This window comes from Dermacentor albipictus, chromosome 6 (genome assembly GCF_038994185.2).
Source record: "Dermacentor albipictus isolate Rhodes 1998 colony chromosome 6, USDA_Dalb.pri_finalv2, whole genome shotgun sequence".
NCBI lineage: Eukaryota > Metazoa > Arthropoda > Arachnida > Ixodida > Ixodidae > Dermacentor > Dermacentor albipictus.
This window is the reverse complement of record NC_091826.1, coordinates 1318291-1338671: the sequence shown is the minus strand read 5'-3', so window position 1 is coordinate 1338671 and position 20381 is coordinate 1318291. Positions and strand designations below refer to the sequence as shown.

Below are 20381 nucleotides of genomic sequence, written 5' to 3'. Positions count from 1 at the left end.
CAGCCAGCCCATCAGAGCCGCACCTTCTGGCAACAATGCACATGATCCAGTGCTTCTTCATACGCCTCGCACATTGCCTTTGATCACACATCCTACAGAGTACTATGTGTAGTTTCACTCCATATTATTAGTTTGCGTTGCTTTTTCTTTTTCTCCCGAAGGGCATCGGGAAAAGTGTTTTATTCCTGGTTCTGCTACTTGTACATATGACATGCAGGCACCTACAGTGAACAAGGTTGTGCTGCCAAGACCCCAGAATACTGCCACACCTGTCCCCGTTGTCAACGCCTCTCAAAACACAGCTGACTTGCTTGGTCTTGGTGAGTTTGCTTTCTAGCCTGTAGTGCACATTTATGTTTTAGGAAGAGTTGCACCTAGGAAAGAACAAACACAGGGAAAAAATGAGGTAGACGAAAAGCACAAACTATTAACTGGGTTTATTTGTGTCGAATTTGCATATATAGGCAGTGTTCACACGTGACAAAAGAAAGAAAAGGAAGGGGGAATGAGGAGCAGAGGGCAAATCAAGCCTGCCTCATGTCAACACAAGCCGTGCAGGAAATTGTGTTCAGCGTGGTATAAGGCAACAGAAGTATCACTTGCACAGTCATGACCCTATTCCTTGATGTGAAATGCTTCTAAAAGCTCACAGGCTGTTTTATTCTTTCTTCTGCCTAGAATCTTAATTTTGTTGAACAGTGGTCTACATCCTCTACATGCAATGCAATCAACGGTACAAGTGTGTTCTTTCTGTTTTTCTAATTGAAAATGTGTGCTTCCCCGTGCGTTCACTCACGCAGTGCCCTGTTTGGCCCCCATATGCCCGTCCACATTTTAGCGGGATATTGTATACCACACCCGTGGCACATTTCATGAATGTTTCGGCATGCTTTATTCCGCAACCACTTCGTTGAGCTCCTTCTCCGTTTATCCTCGGGCATAACCTAGTGAGCTTATTTGAGGAAAAAAAAAACCACAGGGACGCCATGCCTTTTTGCCGCTTTAATGTTGTGGGCGACTTTGTGCATATATAGCATAACCGTGGGTTTCTTTCTGAGCAGGCACTCAGTGCTGCTGCCATGTTTCTCTTTCTTTTACCTAGAAGGTTTTCTGCCACTGCTTTGATGGCCTCGCAGAAGAAGCTGGCTGAAAGCACCCTGTTAATTTGATTATGGAAACTTTCTTGCATTGCATGTGGGCATGATTTTGTAAGAGCAGATTGAGGCACGAACTTGCAATCGCCCTCTTAACTATCTTCGAATACATTGTAGCCAGGCAAAGGGTTGCAGCTTGCCTTCCCATTCCGACTGTGATGCTGCAGGCATATGGCTGCATTTCATTGGTGGTGGTCGTCTACATGCTGCGTTTCCCATAAGCAGAGGTTCTCGCCTTGCATTTTCATTGCATGCAGTAAATGTTAAGACAAGTCCTGCCCTTGATGAACAACCTAGTTCAAAGTTGGGACAAGTGCATTATTACACCACACCATGCCATTAACTTTAAAACATTGTCCTTTCACATTTCTTTTATTAGAGATGACAATGTGGCATAGTGATGGAGGGTTTCATTCTGCCCCTGTGTGTCTTTCACATGCTTTAGCACAAAGTAAGTCTGCAGCTGCATACTCATATGCCACGAAGCAAAGCATCCACCAATTGCATCACATAGTACTTAGTGATCATCACTCTGGCAGCACTATGCAGAGACGTCCATTTCTCCCTGCACATAATAAAAAGTTGGTTTTGCTCTTACCACTGTTTTGTTCTTGCTCAAATTTAGAAGCAAGATTGCATTTTGTGGTTTGAATATATGATGGGGCACTGTTGCAAGCCTGATTTTAAATCCTTTCTGCGTGGTGTATCATATATGATACGCGTAGAACTTCTAGCATAACAGAATTGAAAAAAAAAAAACAGCCTACATATTCTCCCATTTTCTATGTCCTCTCTAGCAAAGAAACATAGTAATTTAGCATTGTAAATTATTTTTTAGTAAATTTTCTTCTAAATTCAGGGGTGGGATTCCTGCACCAATCTGCGCCAAACACAGAAAATTGACTGCAGTTGCGCCATGCTGGCCAGAATGGCTTCGACACATGTGCGGTGGCAGTGGCTGTGAACAGTGAGTGGATTCATTCTCCAAAAAGGAGTGCAGCCATTCACGTTCAGCACACCATGCCATGCCACCTCCTGCACAATTTCTCGTAATTTTCACGCTTGTATCACTCAACTTTTTGGTGCTTCCAGCAAGTGGCCGGTGCGCACGCGGGCACTTCTGGCTGTCGATGCTGCCATTTGAGTGGCCAGGGTGGCTGTAATTAGAGTGTGCTAGAATACAGTTGAGTAGGCCAAGTGGCTCTGTGCTTCCTAGCTGAGATGCAAAACAACGAATACATAGTAGGTTGAGGGCACTGTGAGCGAACTAGATATTGGGGAGGCATGCACTGCAGCGGGCTCAGCGGCTGGGTGTCTCTGTTTCCAGGGCCAGTATACAGTAAAACTATTTCAGTCTTTTTTTGTGCCCATATGAGTGAGGCCATGGCCATTTTGACTTATCACAAAGGGCTAATGGTGGATTTGGAATAAAAACAGATTGGAATAGTTTTACGTCATTAGCCCTCAGAACGAACTACAGGGGCGTTGCAAGCGGCCGCTCCCGTGACATCAGGTCACGGACTTGCGCCTGTCATCTGCTGCAATTTGGGCAGTGTCTGGGTGCCTTCTGCAGCATTTTCTTGTGTTCACTCTTGTTCCCTCTGCTTGTATATTTATGGCGTCGTCTCAACTATAGTTTTGTGAAGTCTTTGTTCGCATAAATTTGTTCAGAGCTTATTTTCTATACGACAATATATTTCTTAAAGGTAAAGCTGCAGTGCTAGCTGAAGGAGCTCATACCAGCCCACTGTAGGTTTCTCATGCACGGATCTACGCTTTGCAGTGGTAGCTCAGGTGAATAATAAAAACATCAACGCAAAAACCGAGCAGATAAGAATTCAATTAGGATACTATACCGGTGGTGATGCAACAAGCATCTCAGAAACACTGGTGATATATGTCTTCGAGAACATTTGCCTTGATTGTAACCCGCCAAAACATGTTTGCTCACAACGAGTAAGTTCATAGTATCATGACGAATTTTCGCATTTCTTCACAGTAGCACTTGGCAGTAACACAGGGACTTATCACGTTGTCGTCGTTCTTGCTTATTAACTGCTAGAGCAGCAGCACTGCAGTTTAGATTCTATCAGTGCCACTTGCTTCAACGGCTTCTCAAAGTTAGGCCGTTCTTCATCGTTTAATTTTAAGTGGCGCTAATTTGAAGTAAAGCTAGAAGCTTAAAACTGTTTGCAGCTTACAGGAAGGAATGTACCAACGTTTATTTACTTTTCGATGCTACACAGTCAACTCACTTGAGCAATTTACTAGAGCTTACAGCTTGAGGAACGGACATGACAAATCTGTTTGACGAACTGACACAGGCTGCTCGGCTCAGATGTTTTAGCGAAATGGGCCTCTTGGATCATATGGCCGCAGTCAGAAAGAAGGAGCAGCATCATGCGTTAGTAGTATAGGACATATTGATGATATCATAATTCCCCAGTGGAGGGTCAAAAATCAAGAGGGATATTTAAGGCTTGTGGTGTCTTCCTTATGAAGGTTTGCGAGGTACTCTTTTATGTACTGACAAACCGAATAGTCCTCTGTTTGTATAATTGGACAACACTAGATCGAGACATGGTGAGGCAGAAGGTGCTTCAGTTTTAATTTTCTAGGCACCCTAATCTGCACTGTAGTACTTCGAGTATACTTTAGGCATTGCAATTGGTGCTATAAAAACTTCTTCATGGTTTCAATTCGAAGTTATGATGAACTGATCGGTTTCGCGAACAACAGCCTCTCCATAACGATAGGCGGTTGCTATTGTTGCGTGAGGGATGTGCCATATTGCCGATAAAGCCTACTGAGGGCCACCATGAAACATTTCATCACTTGCAATTGATTGGCTCTCGATCTTAACCACGAAACATTTCTTTCAGGTGATTCCTGCTATGGTTTTTATGAATTAACTATGTAAATACTCTACATGACGCGCCATCATGTTAGCAGCCATGGGCGATTAGTTTTATGAGGGTTTGTTTCAGAGAGCGGTGAAACGCATGAATAAAGTGGCCACATTTGAGTAGGACAGCTCACCTGAGTAAAAACAATCAGGATGACAGCTTCGCTGGGCAGTGTCATTCTAACACAGAGCATGTTGACACCGAATATCCAGATTTTTCGTCCATCTAAAATGTAATGCCTCTCGTAGCTACGTGCGAAGGGAATGTTAAGTGTTTAGCAAACCATCATACACAACATCGCGTGTTGAATTTGCAGACATTCTTTTTACGAAAACTTTATGGACAGACCCGGCGCGTAAATGCATTACACAACCAGTTACTCCTTCAACGCTACATATCTTGCGATAGCCAAGCCACAAATTTTCTTGACTCACATGCTTTTGAAGAAGGAACTGTGCTTCAGGCATGGCAGCAGAAAGAAGCTGACATATCCTTCAATAAGTGCGGCTTGAGCCACTCACACCCCAAGCATACGCAAAGGGAACGAGCGCGCGAGGCAGCCGAGCGAGCCAGAGCGAGCAACGCCCTGGCCATGACGTCACTCGCGAGAGGGCACCACTCCGAGCTCTCGCCGCTAATGCTAGCCCAGGGTCGATTGCGGCTCTTTGACTGTGCTGACATATGGTGACCCAGAAATTATGTTATCGCGTCAATTGGACCGTATAATTTGAGACCATTTTCCGCTATCATTGAGAGCATTCACATAGGAATGCATAGTTTGATCGTAGTGCCACCAATATTTTCAGCTTTACAGGGAAAAAATTCACCGTGCCACCGCTTGGCCCAATCTTCCACATTCTAGTATGTTATAGCTACAAAGCATGCTTCTACCGCCCTGCATTCTGATTGGCTTGCAGCCAGGCAAAACTATTTCTAAAATGTAGATATGGCTTTCAGTGAACTGCATTAGTTCATAACTCTGGCTTCTCCACGCAGGTGAATTTACTGCGAGCGGGGGTAGGCACTTGCCCCCTGTCAAGCAAGAGTGGAGGGGCAAAGTATGTCATAACAATTAACAGTAGGGAATAACAATAATAACATAACAGTATGGAATAACAATTTACGGGCGCTGTGCTGTCTGCTGGCACAACAGAATAAATGCGATTCTGCACTCCCTCTTAAAAAACATATCTTATGATCTGAACCTGAATGCTGACACAGACCGTCTCAATGTACTTTCGATGCCAAATTTCAACGATCTTTTAATGCAAACGGTTGTTTTAAAGTATTTCTGGTCCAATCAATTCCTAGTTCCGTACACAGCTTCCCTATGCTTAAGGCCCAAGGACCCCTTTGGAGGCCACGTTGTTCCACAAGGTACGGCACTAGAGCTCGGGCCCATTATGTGCCCACCTACTTCAATAAATTACCGCACAGCATCTTCTGTGCAAAAACGAAATATAAGTTAAAGAGACTGCTAAGGCGTATCTATTCATAAAGGCGTACTTGTTCCATTTATTTACCGTTATTGCTTGTGTTCGTGCATGTGACTGTGCAATTCCTTTGCACCATGACGGTCAGTCTGGTATATGGTTATGCATTATCTCATGGTAATTTTTGTTCACACGCATTGCTCTACTTCTGTGTTTCATTATGCTCAATGAAATTTCTTTTCATAGACACTATAAATTCTAATAACCTTTTTTGGTGTTCTATACTTGTGTTCGCTGCTTATAACTGGTCTATCAATGTACTGTGTATGTTTAGAACTGAGGTGAAACGAGAGACGAGGACACAAGGACACAAAAAAGACGAGGACACAAGGGAACAAATACCACAGACAAGCGCTGAGTGTGCAGGCGCAATGTCATCTATCAAATACCGCTCAGCTGTGGGAAATCTTATATAGGTCAAACGAGACAGTGCTTCAATGAAAGAGCTCGTCAGCACAGCACTAACCTAAAGAATGGCTATGGGAGTCATTTAGCTGGACACTGTAACAAGTGTCACTGCACCCCCATATTTGAAAAGATGAAATTCGTAGGGAAAGGAAAGAGTAAGAAGGGAAGGGAAATAGTAGAGGCCTTTCATATAAGAAAGGAAGGCGATAAATGTGTAAGCACTCCCTCTCTTGGCTTGTCGGGAAAAGAAATCACATTTTTGGTAGAAAGATTAAAATGTTGATTTGCATATGTTTTTGCGACTGATGTGCGCATGCCTATGCTGAAGAAGGTATAAATGTCCAGTGAATTTCAAATAAACTTCCAGTTGGCAGTCAGCACTTGTCTGTGGTATTTGTTTCCTTGTGTTCTGGTCTTTTTAGCGCTGTTTTTAGCGCTGTTCTAAGTATGAACCAACTAGCCCTCATCAAGATCTTGCTACCGTATATGGTTTTGCTGCCAGCCAGGCGCTGCCGCTCAAGCCTTCAAAGGCTTTGGCAGGCCTGTATGAATGTACTGATTTGATCATTGGCAATAAAGGTATTGTTGTTGTTGTTGTTGTTGTTATTGTTGTTGTTGTTGTTGTTGTTTGCACCCCTCCCTCCCCCACTACTGAAAGTGGGCACTTTTGGCTGCACGTTGGGAAGTCCAACAAAAATACAGTTGAAGCTAGATTTTCTTTCTCAATAGAGTCGACACGTAAGTAATACTTTTCACTACGTATACCCTGTTTGGGCAGCAATGATTGTCTTTTGTGACCCCTCGGGACGAGCTGTAGCAGACGATGTGCGGGATTTGCGGTACACGCTCGTGTTGTGGAGAACGCCTGGTGCTGGGCAGTTCCCACCTCAACAAATTTTCACTTGTGCTACTTGGATTATGCCCAGTTTCTTGGGACTACATAACCATATTCGAAAGCACAATCAGCTTGCTGTATTTAAATGGGCCCTCAACCACTTTTTGTCAAAGAGAAATGCATTGGAAGTTAAAATAGGCTAGTTCAAAAATACTTTGCTGGAAAAAGTACTTCGTATTCAGCAGAAATAGTTATTGGCAATCAAACATGGCCTCCGCTGTGCTCCCATTCCTTCTTCAATGCCTTGCCCTGCAAAGGCTACAGGGGAGTGGGACCTGCACATGATGCTCCGCTTTCTAAATATCACTGTGGCACTCGGTTCAAATTTCAATTTGGATGTTAATTTAGACATCATTATTTCTGATAATGGTGCCTACGACGTGCTAAATGCAAGCCAAACCTGGTTTTCCTCAGTGAGCCGCAGTGTGCTTAGCCACTGGACTTGTGGCGGCACACCAAGGTGGCTGCGGTATCTATGCTTTGTAGCAGACCGCTGCTACTAATAGCAGCCGTGTATGGAAATCCGCTTTATTACGAAATAAAGCGCCCAGGAGAGACTGAGCAGCAGGCTTCTGTTGAAAAGTGAGCATTTGAAAGAAAGGTTACTTCACGCTCCTCTTGCAAGCTCCATGCACCGCGTGCGGCAGCAAAACTTGGCTGATATGTTCACAGCAGTGTATGCTACCTGCGGACTATGTTATTTCACCAAACCTGAGGGCTGGTTCAGGGCCCTTTTAATCTGTGGACGAGGAGAGGGATTCAGATAAAGTATAATCAGCCACACCCAATGATTAGTGGGCCTTACAGCATGAAATTGTTGAATTATGAAATGCCAAAACTGTAGAATATCTCTCCAGAGATAATCTACATAGCGTTGCAGGCTGTCTTTGATCACCATCAAAAATCTTATCAATCCTCTTACAGGTCTGTTTAATTTCATTGTGTAATCTTGACTTATCATAGGGTATGTTTGTGAAAATTAGCTTGATCGAACATGCAGAGCCATTTCCATATCAAGTGTGTCACTTCTTACTGTCGATTTCATTTTTGGTTGTGTCTAAATAAGAGTTATGCTAGTACTTATTTCCTAGCAGGAGCAAGAACAGCAGATGTTTCATATTTTGAAGTACTGGGGGCCACTTTTTGTTGACGTGTACTGAAAATTTGAACTGGTCTGGGCTTCTTATGTGCTCTGAAAACAGTTACTAAATACTCGCTTTATTCCAATTTTTGTTAGTTATACGTGGCATTTAGTTGTTTTTTCCCGGTATCCTTGGTAAACTATGCTGGGTATGTTGTTTATATCTCTTCAAAGTACGAAGCAAACTTTTGAGGGACAAGCGGTAAATGTTTATTTATTCTGTTTATTCTGTGTAGGTTCATTACAGCCTTTGTAAAAGTTTGCTCATTCAAGTAATTTCAATTCAAAGCATTTCAATTAGCGGCAGTATGACACTCTGGAAAGGGTGTCATACTGCCACTAATTGCAATTTTTTACAGCCTCCTAAAACAGCATGAGATACAGACTTGAAGTTCTGTAAAAAATAAGCACAGTGCATTGCAAAAATTTTTTTCCTGCTTTGGATGCACATGTTGCAGATAATTGCTAAACCAATGTTTTTCCCTGTTTTCATGCACTGTACATGATTCGTAGTTTGTTTCTCCGGTGTCCTCGGTGACCTAAACAAGTTATCTTGTTTGTATCTGGGGAAAATTATGGTCATGTTATGGACAATGTGTAGGCAATGTGCCAAATTGGCAGGCTAAATGCGCTTTTTCCAGCAGAATACGTATGCAAGGGGTCCATAGCATTATTAATGTGTTTTAAGAGCAGTGTAAAACATAGACTGCTGTGCTGGTGTAATATAAAACTACTCGTACAACTGAGGTCAAATTTTGTGAACATTGGGGGAACACTATGCCAAGTTTATGTGTGATGGTAAATGCATGTTGACCAAACACAGCTTTTAGAAAAAAAATCGTAAGCAGGTATTCAAAGGTATCATATGCTGCTGTTATTAGGTAGGTCTCCCAATGTCCCAAGAGAACTGTGCGTTTCAAAAATTTTCCACCTTGAAGGAATAGGCAGCATTTTAAGTGCATTGTGTGGTGAAGTTTAACGTTTCTGGCTTATTTACATGCATTATGAATAATTATTGAGCCCTCTTTTCTTTTTTAACTTTTTCAGGCATGATATATTAAGTTTGTCTGGTCTCCTCATTGAACTAAAGGAGGCAGCTTCTTTACGTTTGGTGACTGTAAGGACCGGGTAATGGGTGATGGGTAGGTAAAGCTTAATAATACCGTATTTACTCGCGTAATGAACCCACCTTTTTTCCAGATAAGTTGACATAAATTTGGGGGCAGGGTTCATTACGCGGGGAAAAAAAATTTAGATATTTTTTAGGTCGAAATTTCATGTCACAATGAAGATAGGAAAATCGCAATCCCAACCTTACCTTTATAGTAAAAACACGTACGCGATGAATGTGAATTAAAAATTCATTTTTATTTTCATGCTGCTGGCTGCTTATGGTCTGTCTCACTCGGGCTCGCTATCTGAATCCACGCTTCCACTCATATCGCTTGCGACTTCGTCGGCGTCGTCGTCTTCCCACAGCGCGTCGTCTTCACTGCCGTCGAGGCTGTTGGAGATGCCAGTCTTTTTGAAGCTGCGGACGACCATCTCGCTGGGAATCGCACTCCATGCTTCTAGAATCCATCGACAGAGCATGTCGATGGTGGGCCTTCTAATCTTACCTGCGGGAGTCAGGTCGTGGTTTCCCGCGGCCATCCACTCTGTATAGAGCCGGCGCACGTTGTCCTTAAAGGGCTTATTAATGGAAACATCAAGGGGCTGCAGCACTGATGTCAAGCCACCTGGGATGATAGCGAGGTCCGGGCGTAACTCGCTCATTCGGCAGCGGACATTTTTTTCCAGATGGCCGCGGAAGCTGTCCATAACAAGCAGCGATGGCAGGAGAAGAGCCCCGGGCCGCCGTCCCCAGACTGTTTTCAGCCAGTCGGACACCAGCTCGGCCGACATCCACCCTTTCTCCTGGGCGCGAATGTGGATACCGGCAGGAAGAGTTCCCTTTGGCAGAGTCTTTCTTTTGAAGACGACGAACGGCGGCAGCTTCCTGCCGTCCGCTGTTACACGCTGCTTCTCGGCGCCCGTCGTCTTAACCTGCACACTTTTCGCACCTTTCATATCGACAGTGCTGTTTCTTGGCATGTCAAAGTTTATAGGCGTGTGGTCCGCGTTCCCGATTTGCGACAGCAGGAACTTTTTGTCCTCACGGATCCGAATGACAAAGCGGTGGAAATCACGCACTTTGTCCCCACAGTCTGCCGGCAGCCGCTGGCATAACGTAGTACGCCTTCTGAGGCACAACACGTTCCGGCGCATGAAACGAGTCGTCCAACCACTGCTCGCCTTAAATTCACTCGCGGCAATGCCGTGACTTCTTGCAGTGGCCCGCGCGTGATTCTGTATCAGCTCATGGGATACGGCACATCCTTCGTTGCGGAGCCTCTTCACATAGCTCAGAACTTCTTCCTCGACGCGAGGAAACTTGCCCTGCTTCGGCCCGCGAAAGGCCCGGCGATCTTTCTTCGTCGCTCTGAGTTCCTCTTGTTGATTCCTCCAGTAGCGCACACGCACGGGGTCTACACTAAAATGCCGTCCAGCCGCGCGATTGCCATGCTCCAAAGCATGCTCCACGACTTTGAGCTTAAAACCGGCCGTGTAGTAAAAAAAAAAATTCAATTTTCGACGACAAAAGTGGGGGGTGGGTTCATTACGCGAGTGGGTTCATTACGCGAGTAAATACGGTAGATGGCAAATTAGGTCTTTCGCAATGGATTACGTGTGCACGTACACTAGAGCGTTATGGGTGTCTAACAAGCGGGGCAGAATAGAGCCCACTACCGTAAATGCCACCAAGACCAAATTAAGTGAACATTGGCAGTAATCCACAGAAACTCTCTGTGCGAAGTTAAATGCAGATGGATCAAACACAGCCTTTCCAAAAGAATTCTTATTCAAGTGTTGGTGCCAAAAAACATGCACTCACCAAGCATAAAAGAAAAATAAAGAACATGACATTTCTGGCCCCATATAGGTCCCTTGATCACAATGAAGATGTAAGCATGGGTGCGTGACTATTTATGGGCGAGGTGGCTTAGTGTGCAGGTGTATATCTCGGGAAGGTTGCCTCATGTCCCGTTTATTGTGTATCTAGTTGCTTGAATGTAGTATGATTCTCAAAGACAACGCGCGGCTGGCGTAGGCGATGACACGTTCCTGGTCATACTGGCGTCATACTAGAGGACTGCACCTACACCGTGGCCACTAGCATCGGTGTGAACTTCTGTTAGGGCTGGAGGGTCAAAATGCGCCAGAATGGGTGGTGATGCAAGTAAACTGACCAGGGTGGGGAACGCAGTAATTTGCTCACAACTCCAAGAAAGAGATGTCCTTGTTGTGTAGGTCAGTAAGTGACCGGGCAATGTCGGAAAAATTTGTGCTAGAGCAGTAGAAGGGCACAAGCCGACAAAGCTCCGGATATCTCTGACTGAGCGAGGAACAGGAAAGTCTTGGACGGCACATACCTTGTCGGGGTCAAGTTGGACACCACCATCACTAACAAGGTGACCAAGAATGGTGATGCGATGTCGAGCGAAACAACACCTAGAGGAGTTAAGTTTTGCAGGCCAGCACAATGAAACACATCGAGAATGGCTGGGAGGGTCAGGTGGTTCTCAGAAGTAGGCGTAAGAAATCACATTATCTAGGTAGCAAAGACAAATAGACCACTCATAGCCCCCTAAGGAGAGAATCAATCATTCACTTGAAGGTTGCAGGGGCGTTACACAATCCAAAAGGCATAACTTTGAACTGGTAAAGTCCATCTAGTGTGGTGAACGCAGTCTTTCCACGCTCCATGAAATCGGCAGTAATCTGAGTTCATGAGAGTGGCTTGTTGGGCTAGTTGGTACATGGTTATGCTAGGATAATGCCAGCAAACTTTAGAGTAGGAAAAAATCGAGAGGCAGACATAGACAAAGAGACAGAAAGGTGGCTGGACTAACAACTGAACTTTATTCGTGAAAACGACGTCCCCCAAGTTCGTACTGAACATGCGCAGGCACAACCAAACAAAAACACGGTCAACACCTTATCTATACACGTCTACAGTTATCAAGAAATAAAAGCTCTTTCTTGGTTAGGAACACAGATGGCGCGCTTGATAACTGTAGACGTGTATAGATAAGGTGTTGACCGTGTTTTTGTTTGGTTGTGCCTGCGCATGTTCAGTACAAACTTCGGGGACGTCGTTTTCATGAATAAAGTTCAGTTGTTAGTCCAGCTACCTTCCTGACTCTTTGTCTATGTCTGCCTCTCGATTTTTTCCTACTCTAAAGTTTGCTGGCATTCTCCTAGCATAACAGCAGTAATCTGCCAGTATCTGGAGCGCAGGTCAATAGAGGAAAAGTATGTGGCTCTGTGGATGCAGTCGAAGGCATTATCGATTCGGGGCAGTGGATATACGTCCTCGCACGTGATGTTTTTCTAGTGTCAGTAGTCAACACAAAAGTGCCAGTTGCTGTCTTTATTTTTGACTAGCACCACAGAGGACAACAATGGACTGGAAGAAGGTTCGATAACTCCTTTTGTGAGCATATTGTCAACTTTGCCTTGGATCAACACACGTTCGGCGAGGGAAACATAAGGACGGCAGCGGGTAGAGGTCATGTCCCTTGTGTCGATTTGATGCTAGACAACAGATGCTTGGCTCAAAGGTTGATCGTTGAAGTCGAAAATGTTATGGTATGACTCCAGGAGGTGGCAAAGGTCAGTAGCTTGAGCAGGAGAAAGGTCAGCAGGGATAATTCTGTCAAAAGCATCACGAGGCGAACTGGTTGTGGTACAAATGAAGGATGAACTGAAGGGACAAGAGGGATCCAAAGCGAAAATTTCGCACTCTTTGGCAGCAGTGATGGTGGCGAACGACATGCCTGCTGGAATCAGCTGAGAGGTGCTGAAGTTTAAAATGGGAATGCAGATGCGATTGCCGGTTACGGTCATAAGGGTGCTAGACACAGCGACACTTCTGGTGAGCAGAATGTCTGCTACCGGGGAGAGCATGTAATTGCCATCAGCTACAGGTGGGCTTGAGATTATAGAAATATTCATGGCGGCTTGGGGGGACATGCGCACATAGTCTAGAGAGCAGAGACAGGCTGAAGATATGGTTGGAACATTGGCTAGATGAGGTAGTTCGAGCTGCAAGGGTCCAGTCGCACAGTCAATTAGAGTAGAATAAGTTGTTAGAAAGTCCATACCAAATATACGAGAAGGAAGGGGGTTAATCGAGGAGCCCGATTTTTATTAGTCATATCATGAGAAGCTAACAAACATTGACACCAAGGACAACATAGGGGAAATTACTTGTGCTTAATAAATGAAAATAAAGAAACGATAAATTAATGCATAAGCATAAGGATTGTATGGGTTCGCCACAGGTGGTGACTCAAAAGGTCCGCGATCTAGGCAGCGACCATGGTCAAAGGATGGAGTAGGTTGCAGGAACGACCAGCCATTGTTACAATAGCAAGCAATGTGCCCAACACATGTCCTTGGTGTCAATGTTTGTTGTCTTATGACATACCAAGTATAGCATCATAAGGACATTGCTCAAGAATGGCAAATAAAACAGAACTTGGGTGACCGGTGATGGTGATGTGGGCGGTGCGCATTCCAAGGACGGTGAGAGTTCTTCTATCGGCCACTCTTACAATGCGGGATACAGCAGGTGTTTGACCACCTTCTTTAGGCAATGGCAAAGATCAGAGCTCATTCCAGAAATATGAGCACCAGTGCCAACAACTGCACAGATGGTCACGCCATCAATGTCAATGTCCAGCATGCTTTGTCGAATCGGCAGAGTAACTAGAGGGTTTTGGGGCGAAGTTGTTGATGCAGTGTTACCTCCGGCCACTACGTCATTTAGTTTTCCGGAGTGAAAGAGCCATGGTTGCTCAGCGACATGGCGCAGCAAGGTGGTGGGGAGCGGGAGGACAAACAGCGGAGAGGTCGCGAACGCCACTGGTGACCTGTAGGTGACGGCTAGTTGCTGGACCATGTTAAGGCAGCATAAGGATTGTATGGGTTTGTCACAGATGGTGACTCGAAAGATCCGGGATCTAGGCAGCGACCATGGGCAAAAGATGGAGTAGGTTGCAGGAACGACCAGCCATTGTTACAATAGCAAGCAATGTGCCCAACACGGCGGCAGTTAAAGCAAATAGGTTGATCGTCTTCAATTCTCCAATCAGTAGGGTTCCAAGATCGTGGCACGAACTTTTGATAACTAGGGAACGATGTTGGGGTCCCAGAAGTGGATGCATGACTGTTCATGGTGCAAGCAGCGTGAAACTCGAGATTTGCTGTGTTTTGCACGATGGCTTGAACGAGTGAAACCGCTGGTGCGTTTGAGTCGCTGGTGTTAGAACTGACAAAGAGGCCAGCTGGAGCCATCGCTTCGATTTTGCAGTGGAGAATCCTCGTCAGTTTGGCTGAAGGCGGTGAAAGGCGAGTTGGCGGCTGCTCTGTACATGAAGACATTGCAGCCGTGTTGGGAAGCCAGGCGAATGGTCGTTCAATATGATGGCTCTTGGCCTGCTTGAAGCGCTGGCACTTCTCGATCACGGTACCGATGATAGCACAATTTATGCACACAAACAGATTGAATGCATCGTTCGTTATCGCCTTCATGGTGGTGATATACTTTATTGAAAGGGGGAGGGGTAAAGAGGGACGTGGCTTAGGGTTAGGGCTCAAGTAAGGCCCTGGGCCTGCTTGGCCTTTTCCGCCCAGTCCACCAGTTCAAGTTGTCGGTCGACGTCCCCGGAACTGAGCCAGGCTGTCCAGTCAGTCTCGCTGCTGACGAGGGGGATGAGAGAACGAAAGCGAGGTGCATTCCCACATTATGTGTGCGAGTGTTCCTGTTTCTGAACAGAGCCTACATTTGTCGCTTTCCCTGCCCCCTGTGATTTTGTTAATGTATTTTGGGTGTGGGTATGTATTTGTCTGAAGTCGCCGAAACGCGACCGCTTCATTTTGTCGAGTTGCTTGGCCGGTGGTGGGAGCACGCGACGCCTCAAGCGATACCGATGGGCTATTTCATAATAAGTCTCGCAGGGTTCCTCATGTCTCTCGTAACGTGGCCAACCTTATCAGATGCCAGCACATCCTGTATGTACGGCAAGTACGACTCCGTGGACGTTTGGGCTCGAGTTGACAGCGGTTTCTTCGCAGCGATTTTGCAACTGGAAGCCTTACCATACAGGTCGCAGAGCTTTTGCTTAAATGTATCCCAGCTCCCAAGTTCAGCCTCGCGATTGTCAAACCACAACTTTGCTCTTCCACTCAGATAGCAGACCGCATTGGTCAGCGTGACCGTCAGGTCCCAGTGAGTGTGATCGCTCACCCGTTCGTATTGTCAGCCACTCCTCAACGTCTGTGTCATCAGTCCCGTTGAATGTTCCAAGGTCTCGAGAGTGAACTAAAGCAATCGTAGTCTGCGGGGCAGACGCAGATTCCAGCTCTGCCATGGTGGTCGCATCGCAGTGCCTACCGCTTCGAAGCTCCATCGTGTGGTAAGAGTACCCCGCAACTCCACCAATGTGTGATGGGGCATCCAATAGATGAAAGCAAAGCATCAATATAAGTAGACGATTTACAGGGATGGCCAAGATGGCTGAACACGTGCAATGACCCAGCCATCGTCGTCTTATTCGTTTGTCCAAGGAGGTAGCTCGTAACGATATCTTCACATTGCAGGCATAAAGTGAAGCATGCCAAGCTTTTGCTTCCACTTCGCCGTCGGGGCTGATAGTGTTGCCTGAGATTAATCTGTCAGCGGAACGCTCTCTACACAGGCCACATAATGTAGCATCAAAACTCACTTGATACTGCAAGAAAAGCTTCACTTAAAGATTGCCTAAAAGCGAAATGATGGGCGAGAACACTTTGTTCTCGACCAGCATGTTTTTTGTAAATTTGCAACATTGTGCTCATGTGTCGTGTTTGAGAAATCGAGCAAGATCCAGTACGGCATCTAAAATTTCAACCAGTGAAAGTCCCAGTTTCGTTTGAGAGGTGAACTATAGATAACAATAGCAAAGAACTGGACAACTGCGCAAGGGTTCGTAATTTTAGAGGCTGTATAGATTGCAGTAAACATTTGCTTACTAATGAAATTAACAACCATGGTGGGATGCACACACAAACAAGAACCGATCTTACTTGGTCTCTGTGAATGCTTCCTGCCCTAACGCTGGCGTGATGAAGAGCCTCTTGTTTCAGTGTATCTCCGAAACTCGAGTGAAGCCACCAGCCATCTCGACTTGCCCAGCTTTTGCACCTACCACAAATTACCTCCAAGACAGGATGCATGGGCTGCATATAATGTTGCCATGTGCTCACCCCTCCTTCTTTGCCTTTCGTGATTTTTTTCTTGGGCTCGCAGCATAGTGCACTCACTCATGGTGCCATGGGATCTTATCGCAATTGCTCTTCATATGAAACATGACAACAAGACAATCTTGTTTTCTGCTAGCACTGCTAATCGAGCATGTTTCACTAATATTGCCACATGTGGCAGGAATAATCGGCCAAAAAAGAAACACCATATCCAGTGCTGATGCACTAGAAAGGATGATGCACTGGATACAGAACTATGCATGATGTGGAATGCGTTGATACGAATGCATAATACAATGTGCCAACACCACACTCTCCAGTTATAACCTGCAAAATCAGGCGGCGTGCACTGGGAGATTTCGGAGGCCGGTACCAACTGAATTTCTCGCTACTGAGGAGGACACTGCTCTGCTTCGATGCGTCGCACGGCGTGCGATTTGAGAGGTGGGCTTGCAAGGAACAACATGTAATTCAGCCCTTTAACCATATGCATCTGCAGCAGTTTCCATTCCTGGCATCAACATTCCTTTGTCGCAGCAGTGAAATTTTATGTTGAAATCATGTAAAAACATATGTAAATTGCGTGTAACGACCCTTCGTTATACTGAGGTTCAAAATACATGGTGTCTATGGACCAGGTATAAAAAGTTAAATCCTTTGTTATAGTGCAGTTCAGGGTTTAACTGTATAAAAGCATACTTATGGCATGCCCCTTTCCTGTTCTTACTGAAATTTCGCAGCAAAGTTGCATTTTTTAAATCTTCATCATTCAGTGAAGCACTCAATGTTTGTCTCTTCGGCACACGCATAAACCATTGTAAGGGCACCCAGCCGTTGCAGAAGTGAGGTTCTGTGGAGACGTAGAGTTCCGCTGCCTGTCAAGTTCAAGCCAGGTAAACAATTTCAATTGTTTTATTGAATGATGCAGACCTTGAGAAATGCAGTCTGGGTGAAGACAGAGTAGCAATAAGTGCTAAATATATTAAAATTGATAAAACCAAAAGCATGGGTCATTGCATGTCTGCACACACACAAACCGCAGGCTATGCACAAATGCGCATCAAGCACTTGTGAGATTTGTGTAAGCAATGTCGACAGGCCTGCAAACTGACGTGCTATACACATCGCACTAAATAATTTAGCTTGTGTTGTCACGTATACTGAAAAGGAACTGGTGGCATATATTGAGAGCAGCAGGCTCCTGAAAAACACATCAGTGGAACCTGGCTACAGAGCGAGGTGGGTAGCGTGTACACTTTCTTCTAGTCCTTGCCTGCCTTTCACTGTGCCCGCCACTGCAGGTGGCGTTTTCTCCCTTCCTCGAAGAGAGCATTGGCTCAGTGGTTCAGAAATGGTGTAAGAAGGAGAAAAAACATCTTCAAGGTAGATGTTTACACGTAGACCACAGCTACAGCTATAGGAAAGTCGAAAGTACAGCAAAGGCATTATAATGTCGTGCATCTATGTGCTGTTACTGAACATTGTGTACAGGTGCGAGCTGGCGAGCTTCCTCAGCACAGTCAGGAAATTCTTTAGCATCAGTAGTTAGGTGGCTGGTGTCTCTCTGTAAGTTCATTGTACTGTGGACGGTAAGCAGTCGTCTTTCAATGCCTGGCATTGCTCAGTTGAAAATTTTCATCGATGAGCTGTGCTGGGAATGCCGTCCCTCTGTCTGTGATTATGGTGGAAGTGGTACCATGATGCAGTACGATGCGACACAAGGAATTGCACTACCGCGGAAGCCGTGGTTTGCGGGAGCGCTCCTGTCTTGGTCGGCGATCGTCTCTACGACAGCCACTAGAGTCATGCGGCCCCCACTTAGCTGCCTCCAGGACGTTCGTTAATAAAACAGAGGCAGCCTCACCCTTCTCCTCTTGCAATAATACCCCCTCCCTTTCCACCGCAGCACCCTTGGTGCATTCTAATTTAGAATAAACGTGGTTTCCTTCATTCCTGTCTTGGTATAACAGATTAGTCAGTCGCGATGATCACCCGTTTGTTGCCATTGGTTGATAGAAGAAAAGCCCTGAATGTCCATGCCAACTTGGTCGAATGGCTTATGAGGTGGTTCAGTGGGTAACGACAACCGAGTCGGCTTTGAAATAGTGTTTGATGCCTGTCTAAAGCCCGGGCCAGTAATACATTGCGTGCAATCTGGCAAATATTTGTGAGGAGTGCAAGTGGTCAGATGTGGGCACGTCATGGCAAGTGAAAAGAACATTGTCTCTCAAGTCATTTGGAACCATCACGAAGTAGACTTGGTCATTCAAACAGGGCTTTTCTTATACAGCACATTGTCTCGTAGACAAAAGGACGTCAACACGCGACATAGGTAGCATATTATGGTTGTAGGGTGATTGATGATAGGTCAAAAATCGGCATGGTCATACTGTCGTCTGATCAGCACGTGTGAACAAACACGTATTTTCTGTTTGCTATCGGCCTCCTGATGGAAATGCTCCGAACTTCTTTCACTTTTATGAGCAATTCCTGGATTTCATTTCTAACAATGGTTACTATGTGATTTGGGGTGGTGATTTTAATATTGATATGCTGGCAAATACTAATCTGCAAAAAGCTATGGAAACGCTCATTATCTCAAATGGGTGTGAGAATACAATTACATTACCCACAAGAGTAACAAAAGACTGTGAAACATTACTTGACCTTTTCATAAACAAACATTGACAAAACGAACATCACGACGGCAGTTGTATCATCCAATCTTAGTGATCACCTCCCGATAATTTTCATGATACAGAAACGCAATTTGGAAGCCCGTAAAATCCGACAGCGCATTGTTTGTCAAACCATTACGAAGGCTGGTCTCGACAGTTTTAGAAACGAATTACTGCAGTCTGACTTTGAATGGCTTCTGGAAATAGAAAATGCTGATGAACATACAACAGGTTTATTAATAAAATAACGGAGATTTATAAGAAACATTTCCTGCTAAAAATGTTCACCCTGGGTAGAAATATTCGTAAGCCCTGGATTACACCCGCACTGCGCAGCAAAATTAACTACAAGAACTCGCTTTACCATAGTTTTGTTAAAACAAAAGATCCGAATCTTCTCAAGAAATATAAAACATATCGAAATAAGCTAAGCAAGGAGATTAGAACGAGCAGATCTCGTTACCTTTACTCTGAATTCGTTAGTTGTCTATACAAAAGTGATCAGCTGTGGAAAAAACTAAATACCTTTATAAGGCCTAGAAAATCGACACCAGGTATCTGGAAATTGTCATTGGATGGCAGAGAAGTAAGCGGCAACGCACTTGCCAATTCCTTTAATGATCACTTCCTTCAGTATTCTGATTGTGGAGTACTCAATGAATTCATCGACTTCATGCCTGCTCACAACCAACGTTGCGCTTTTCTCAGTCCAGTAACTGTATCCAAGGTGATGTCAGTTTTTTCCTCTCTTAAAAATAGTCCAAGCTGTGATGCAGAACTTATGCAAATTCGTCCTATTAGATATGTTCTTGACATTCTGTGCCCCTATATAACTTACATTTTTAACATCTGCTTGTCGAGCGCCTTATTTCCGAAAAGAATGCAAATTGCAAAAGTGACTGTACTGTTCAAAAAGGGTGATGCGAATGACATGGGTAATTATCGACCAATTTCTGTACTACCCATATTCTCTAAGGGATTGGAGAATGTTATCCACATTCGAATGTCCAGCTTCCTTGATAAACACAATTTAATCTCACCTGCACAGTTTGAATTCAGTAAAAACAAATCTACTGAAATGGCTTTACTTGAACAAAAAGAATTTATTTTATCACATTTTTAAAAACAAATGTTAGTACTGGGTATTTATGTGGATTTCTCTAAAGCCTTTGACTGTATTCATCACTGTACACTACTTAAAAAACTTGAAATATATGGAATCCGCGGACATTTCCTACAACTAATTCGGTCATACCTTAGTTACCGGCAGCAGCTTGTAAAAATTGAATCATATCAATCTGACTTAAAATCTATTATTAGAGGTGTTCTCCAAGGGAGCATTCTGGGTCCACAGCTC

At 44.8% G+C, this 20381-nt stretch overlaps 1 protein-coding gene across 3 annotated transcripts in view; it reads left to right on the top strand.

Moving 5' to 3' along the window:
• LOC139060739 (stromal membrane-associated protein 1) overlaps window positions 1-20381 on the top strand; it is a 208475-nt gene that overhangs the window by 77597 nt on the left and 110497 nt on the right. For all 3 annotated transcript variants that reach the window (XM_070539806.1, XM_070539805.1, XM_070539804.1), the window contains exon 6: window positions 218-320. In XM_070539806.1, coding sequence (XP_070395907.1) covers window positions 218-320 — 103 coding nt within the window. The remainder of the gene's footprint in view (window positions 1-217; window positions 321-20381) is intronic.